At 41.5% G+C, this 7,895-nt stretch overlaps 1 protein-coding gene across 1 annotated transcript; it reads left to right on the top strand.

The window, feature by feature from the left end:
* Positions 1 to 1,714: 1,714 nt before the first annotated feature.
* On the top strand, positions 1,715 to 3,852 carry sox14 (SRY-box transcription factor 14). Its single transcript, XM_050055863.1, has one exon. The coding sequence runs from the start codon at positions 2,291 to 2,293 to the stop codon at positions 3,005 to 3,007; it is 717 nt and encodes a 238-aa protein (XP_049911820.1). The 5' UTR covers positions 1,715 to 2,290; the 3' UTR covers positions 3,008 to 3,852.
* Positions 3,853 to 7,895: the final 4,043 nt, after the last annotated feature.

Raw genomic sequence — 7,895 nt, 5'->3', positions numbered from 1 at the left:
GGGGCGTCCTCAGCTGAGGGCTACATTGTTCTGCAGGTCGGGGTGAGGAGGATTTTCCTCCCAAAACGGGCGTATTTTTTTTTCTATAATTTCAGGGTTTGTAAAGAAAGATATGATGGAAATCTTCTTGTTACAAGCTGCCGATTGACGCATGCGTGTGAGGGGCCGGGGAGCGGAGAGGGAGCGTGAGAAAGAGACACAGATGGTGCTGAAATATGGGAATATCACAGGCAGGAAAAAATAACTCCATTTTGTCCTATTTTGGGTGCTAAATTAACCTGCTTTGGCCCTGCGCATGAGCGTGTTTTTCTCCTGTTTTTGCGCAGAATAAAACCTTAAAATACACGCGCCATAAATGTATTTAGCTTTAAGGTGTTCTTCATCTTTTAAAGTATTTTTATTTATCATGCAAACATATGAGAGATATTATGTGAGTGTGATGTGGTGACATTTTAAAGAATCTTTGAAGTGTGCAGCCCATGAACACACACACACACACCCACACACACACACAAACACACACACATACAGAGAAAGATGAGCTGATAATTGCAGTAGGATGTGGTCCACAACATCCGCGTGTGCGTACGCGCGCGCATAAACATATACATTTATAGGCATATAGGCAAAGACAAGCTTGAATAAATGTACTTAGCAGTGTAACTAACCGGAGAGGACTCCAGTGTGTCTCCAATCAGCGTTTTGACGCTGTTGGAAAGAAAGAAAAAAAATCATCTGTCTGCGTTTGGTTTAATAATCACAGCTGAAGGAATCATATATCACGCACATTAGCCCGAGGGCTATTAGGCAATGGTCCTCATTGAAATTTGCATTTTAAAACGATCACTCTGTGCCTCCTTAAAACCACACTGTCAAACTGATGCGAGCTAATGCAACAATTATAGACGCACAATGGCGGGTTTTTCTAAACGTTTAACAGTTGATGTAATATTTTCTTGCTGTTTGTAATTCTGTCACTTGCGCAGTTTTGAGCTCCACGTATATAGCCCACGGATGGCACGCGCGGGCTTACTATCATGGTTTTGCTTGTTGTTGTGGCATCATTTTATTTGGAAGTGTTGGAGAAGGCTGCTGAAACACTGCAGCTAAATGTGATATATTTTGCATCCTCCTAGTTTAAACACAGGGGTTTATGTGTGCGTGTGCGCGCCCTGCAGCTGGAGGACAGAGGTTAAAGTCCTGCTGAAGTGTCTTTGAGCAAGACTGCTGCAAAATGGGTGCCATGTTGTGTTTTATAAGAGGGAATGTTTTCATTTTAAATTATTTTTAAAGGCATAAAACTCTTCTTCTTATCATTAATATTATTACGCGTAGAATAAATGAAATAACAGCTGTGTCTGTGTGTGTTTAGGTGACAGCCCTCCCATATGCTCCTGTGTGAAGCTGTACAGTAAATTGGTTGCACGGTATAGTCACCTCTCTGGATTGAAGTCAGGTTTTAACTGGAAAAGAGGTTGAAGGTCCATGTTTGTTGCGATTCATTACATTAAATGGAATCGGGGAGGGATCCTGAGCATTACCCCCCTCCACACACACACACACACACCCCACACACACACACACACACACACACACACTNCACACACCCACACACACACACACACACACACACACACTCATCTTTCCTTATTTTTTTCTCCTACTACCACCCGCTCTTTGTTTATGTTGTAATGTACATATATTTTTTCGTGAAGGTATTATAATAGCCGGTCTTGGTGCTGATTGGGCGCTCAGGTTGGTGAGTGAACGCCCTGCAGATTATGTCAGATTGCGTGCAGAAACCAAACCAGCCCAGCCTTTGAACTTCACCGCTTTTGGCTCGTATTCACGCTCTTCCGCTCATTTCCAAACCAGGTGCTTGACGACAAACCTCAGAGAGAGAGAGGAGGAGTGTGTCGCAGAGAAAAAAAAATAACACTTTTACGACTCCTGCAAACTGACTGCGGAACATTGCTTTCACCTTTGTGGATTTTTTTTACGTGTGTGCATCTTACATGTATTTTTTTCCTGTATTGCTGCCGCAGGTCTGAAAGAGAGTTGTAACCGGACTTGAACGACCGCGCGTCAGTGTTTTAACTCTGGGAAAAGCAAACCGGGCGCTGGATTTTTATTTTCTTCTCTTTTCTTTTGGCTGTTTCGCAGACTCACAACATCCCAGACGTGGCATGACTGGTATCTGGCATCTAGACAGGTGAATAGTTTCCCTTCCTTCCGATAAGAACTTTTCCTCGTCATTAACATTGGGGATAAAAGTACACTTTTGTTAAAGATGTCAAAGCCCGCTGATCACATCAAGAGACCCATGAACGCGTTCATGGTCTGGTCCCGGGGCCAGAGGAGGAAAATGGCACAGGAGAACCCCAAAATGCACAACTCTGAGATCAGCAAAAGACTGGGCGCCGAGTGGAAGCTGCTTTCCGAGTCTGAGAAGAGACCTTACATCGACGAGGCCAAGAGGCTGCGGGCTCAGCACATGAAGGAGCACCCCGACTACAAGTACAGACCCAGGCGCAAACCCAAAAACCTGCTCAAGAAGGACAGGTACGTTTTCCCTTTGCCTTACCTCGGGGACACCGACCACTTGAAGGGACTCCCGGTGTCGGCCGCGGACTCTCTGTTGAGCCACTCGGAGAAAGCCAGAGCGTTTCTGCCGCCGACCACCGCTCCGTACTCCTTCCTCGACCCGAGCCAGTTCAGCTCCAGCGCCATCCAGAAGATGACAGAGATGCCGCACACGTTGAGCACCAGCACTTTGCCGTACGCGTCCTCGTTGGGATACCAGAACGGCGCGTTCGGCACCCTTGGGTGCCCCAGTCAGCACACCCACACCCACCCGTCGCCCACAAACCCGGGCTATGTCGTCCCGTGTAACTGCACGGCCTGGTCAGCGTCAAGTTTACAGCCCCCGGTGGCCTACATACTTTTTCCAGGTATGACCAAGACTGGGATAGACCCATATTCATCCGCACATGCCACTGCCATGTAACCCTAAAGACTCTTTTCTTTTTCTTTTTTCCTTTTTTTTAAATTCACTTGAATACTGAAATGCATGTAAATATATTATGGACAGCGCGCCCCATTAAAAGGCATGAACAGTATTAACTGCCTTGGACTTGTTATGGCAAAAAAAATGATTAAAAAAAAAAAAGACAAACTTTTCCAGAAATCCAACAAGTTCCTGAGCGGAGCAGAGGAGCTGGTGTAAAGGACGGTGCCCTGTGAACTGTAAGAAATGTAAATGTTATAATGGCAGCCAGAAAAGGAGGCCTTTAACTTTATTTATTGTGTACATTTCAATGCTGATATGCTGATTTGTGTTGATTATTGATAGGCTAACTCCTTTGATTTTGACAAATTTGGCTTGCACAATTAGCATTCTTATTTCCTGTATAGGCCTAAAGTAGTCTACATTTTGGCACTCGTGATTTTATGATGTTTGGATAGGGTCAAAATCAGGACCTATAGGCTGGATTATATACGGGTCATATTGTTTATATTTATCAAAAACTGGCACATAAAACCAGACGGTCTATTTAAAGATGACAAAAGAAAAGTCATTGACATCCAAATGTTTTTTTAGTTTGCATTTTTTTCCTGTGGTTCAGTGCTAATATCGCGTCATTTTTTAATTTTTATTATTATTATTTTGTTATTTCTAAGGATAACTTCTATTTGAATTCAAGGAGTTATATGTGTATTATCATCTAAGATGGTATTTTAAAAACCTGTCATGTTATGGAAAGGATAATGTATCTAGAAGGTTGATACCTCCTGCTCTTTGTTCAACTGCTGAGCAAAGGCATTTCGAATAAAGACAATCTGTCTTCAACGCTATCAATTTCCTGTATTTGGAGGTTACTGGGTGCTTGAGATGACGGAGATAGTGTGTGTAGCTGCTGCGGGGGAGCTGGGTAGATTTAAAATGCAAGAAATAAAAAAAGGCAGAATAAATAATTAAAAATAAAAGTTTGGAATATTTTTAATAAGACGCAATTTATGCATTTTTAATTTTAGACCCCAAACTGATCACTACAGCTCAAATCGTGGCAGAACAATAAGATGAGACTCCAGTTTTTGCACATCGATCCTCTCCCTGTGTCTCTGCAGTGTTTGATGTGTGTGGGGCTTAATTACCTGCGCGTTTGGCTGCTGCTGCTTTTCTCTTTTTAATGATCTGAAACAGGTTTGAGACATGCTCGGCGGTGAGGCAGTTTTTTTGTGACACCGGGATGAACCGGTTGTGATCTTTAGATGTTTGACAGTTCAGGAGAGGCCTCCCTGGAGGGATTCCGCCCGTCCGACTTGTCTGACTGCTTAATCACTTCAAGGAGGGAGCCTTCTGCTTAATTATAGGTTTAACTAATGGAGCAAACTCAATGTGATGTGATTTCTTTTTTTCCCTTTGTAACTTGCTGGCTGTTAAAGCAAAGCAGCCCACCACTATAGTGCGGTTTAGATATCTGTGTTTCCAAATTCTTTTAAAAAACAAAGGTGCTGCAGCCAAAAGCTAAAACCTATTATCACCACTCACACGTGTTTAAACCTGTCCAAACTTGTGAGTGACTCTCATTAAGACAATGCAGAGTGAAAACAGCTTACAGCAGGAATTAAAAGAGCATTTAAAGATTTAAAAAAAAAAAAAAAAAAAAAAAAAATCCTCCTCCCCCTCCTCCTCTTCCTCTTCTTCACTCCCAGGGTTTGCGGACCGCGGCCTCACATTAGACGACTGTAGTATTAATTAAAAATTTCATTCCACATCCAAATTGTTTACTTATCTGCCAGGAACATATGCTGAGAGAAGTTAAGATTCACGATTCTGCACTATTGCCCAAGGTGCAATTCAATCCTGGGGAGGAAGGAAGGGAGGAAGAGGAGGGGGAGGAGGAGGAGGATAGATTTTTATGACAGACTTAGTCCTTATCTGCAGCTGTAAATTAGGGTGATACTTCATTGAACCGAATGTGAAGTTTTACATCAAACCCCTAAAGCGTCCTAATTCAACTTTGAAATTAGACAATTATAATTACTTTCAGGAGTAACTGCATATCTTTTTCTTATTGCGTCATGAGCCGAATATTCTTCCATATATATATGTTATTTTTTAATTTTTATTAAAGCTGTTTCCGGGTGCGTTCACTACACCTGTAATTATCCACCTCAGCCACGGGAGTTGACTGTGGTTACAACGCCCTGGAATAAATAACCCCGACGATAAACGGCATGTGAGAGGTATAATGGGAGGGAAATTATGATTTGAAATTATAGGGAGGCTTTTAAATCTCTCTTTAACTCCCCCCTCCTCCTCTTTGACGTTTTTATTGGAGCACAACAGAGAGAATTCAATCTGCCTTATCTCTCCAGGACTCCTTTTCAGCGCCAGATCAGAGAAAAAGGAAGAGGATAATTGTTCTTTATTTTATTTAATTTAACGCGACAGCCGGCGCTTTCAGGTCATTTATATGCTTCATTTAGTGATAAAAGTCAACGAGGAGGGGGACACCGAGGAAAGCTTTTACTTTTCCCTTCACAACACTTCAAAAATCCCACCAAAAAAAAAAAAAAAAAAAATGTTAAACAGATGAAACAAAAAATAGCGGGAGGAGGGGGACAAGACATTTTTTAATTAAAAGCCATGGGTCATTTACATTATTGTCTTTTAATGTTACCCTGAAATCATCTTCAGCAAATGGAGTTTGATAAGTAGCTGTTGAGAATGTGGTTTTGTATTTAGGCGTGCTAATTTCCCCAAAATCAAAAGAAGGGGAAAAAGTCCCCTGAAGGAGAGGTTAGAAAAAAATACTCTTGATGATGATGATGATGATGATGATGATGATGACAGTGCCAATGTTGCTGCTTCCTCCCTCTGATGAGAAAAAGACACGATTATATCCCAAACACAGCCTCGCTTATCAAACATTCATTTCTGCCTCGTGTCAAGGCGAGATTTGACACAAATATATATTGAGAAATTATTTTTTTTGGTGGGGGATAAAAACTGATCTCATTTCAGCATATTAAATATTGTCTCCGGAAGACCAAAAAAAAAAAAAAATCATCACTGGCTAAATCCTGGTCTATCTAAAATTGAATCTGGGATACCATTTTGACGGGAGAAAAAGTAAAACCGTACAGTTGTGTTGTTTGAAGACGCGGGGGCTTGAATTTGGGGGTCCCTGAATTCTCATTTGAAAGAAATGAAATCGTGAAGGAGCTGATAAAGAAAAAAGGGAGCGGATGAGCTGAGAGAAAAGGAATCATGCCACGGTTGTTTAATGCGCTGTGCCAGTCGGAAAAGTGATTTACAACCAAGACTTTATTCCCCCGACACATATAAAGACAGTCCCTGTTTTATTTACCGGCCGCGCACACGCTTACGCACGCACGCAAGGGCCCCTATATGTGGTCAATTCTCTGGAGTTCATCGGACACAGATATGGAAAGCATCGACTATTACACGCTTCGCTCGGAGGCAGGCGCGCGCGCTCGCATCCATCAGGTTCATTTCCTGCAGCGGAAAGTTCACTCTGTTTCATGACTCTCAACAATTCTGCAAAACACTAAACTTTTTTTTAAATGTATTTCTTAATAATGCTCGTTAGATTCTGCAACTTCTGTGCAGCTGTCAGGCCTTCAGAGCTGCAGCCTGGTGTCTGGTGCTGATGCTGATATCTGCCCGGGCCGCCCTGCAACAAACACATCTAGTGTTAATCCCCTTATTACTGCACATTTATATTTATAAATTATCAGTGCTAATATTTCCACAAGAAGTACATCAATTAATCACAAGTTTTGCACACTTGTTTAATATTTAGATTATTTTATTTCCTCTACATTTCTTGAATAAAACGCCACCAAATGATTTTATTATCATTATTTATTTATCTCAGCAGGCAGGCCTGTAATTTAAGGCAGATATTAAATATAATTTAACATTTAAATCCCCAGGTTTCCTCAATTTGATTTTTATTTTGCTACTTTTTGTCACATTTTTAGAAAAAGTATTTAAATGTGTTTCATTGAAGCCAACACTGATCACTGATGTCAGTTTAATGTCACTTCCTTTAAAGTCTTTGGTTAAATCAGAAGTCACATGTGACCTCCAACCTTCCCTGTGACACCTTTATCTTCTGAACAAGTGCTTCCAATCTTTTTAGTGTGACCACTTAAAGTGAAGCCATATCTTCCTGGGTTCCATCATGAGTTATTCAGTTCCATACAATTTATGTGAATAGTTTTTAGAGACATAAAAAAAAGTTATCCAGTGAGATGAAATAAAAGTCAGAAGAATCCTAATTTTTGTGTGACAGGGCTAAGTGTTTTCTTCTTTCTTATCTTAACTATCTCACAACCCCTTAAATGTATCCCGTGACCCCTCACAGGGGCCCTGACCCCCATGTTGGGAATCACTTTTCATATCTTCTACATTTTCAGGCAGGATTAACATTTCCTTCGTGCGACCCAGCTGCTTCATTTATGGACAGTGTTTCAGCTCACACACTCTCAGTATCAGCCCGCGTGATTCTCTCATGCATATTTATTATCACTCTGCACGTCCTGCTTGCTCAGACACCTTCCATACATTAAAATGTGTGTCATAACTTACAGTACGCGTGGGCGTGTGAGACGTCACACACGTGTGTGAGTGTAAGTGTGCCTCATCTTTTTGAGTTATTGTGTCTTTTTGATGCTCGTGCACTCTCTGAATTTTCATGCGGCATAAACTTTCCATACATCACATCAAGCGGCCGCAGGAGTTTTTTGTCGCTGTCTTTGCTCATTAATACTCCAGATGCCTCTAGAGTCATCAAGTTGTTTATTTTTTTTACATGCATCCTCTGCATTTGTGTGTCATTAATTAAAATATAACAACTGCA

Source organism: Epinephelus moara, chromosome 10, assembly GCF_006386435.1.
Source record: "Epinephelus moara isolate mb chromosome 10, YSFRI_EMoa_1.0, whole genome shotgun sequence".
In the NCBI taxonomy this organism is placed as follows: domain Eukaryota; kingdom Metazoa; phylum Chordata; class Actinopteri; order Perciformes; family Serranidae; genus Epinephelus; species Epinephelus moara.
Note: the sequence above shows the minus strand (reverse complement) of the source record. Positions and strands in the feature narration are given on the sequence as shown.

Bases quoted from the DNA above. Each gene is read 5' to 3' on its own strand.
- sox14 (XM_050055863.1), top strand. From the start codon at position 2,291: ATGTCAAAGCCCGCTGATCACATCAAGAGACCCATGAACGCGTTCATG.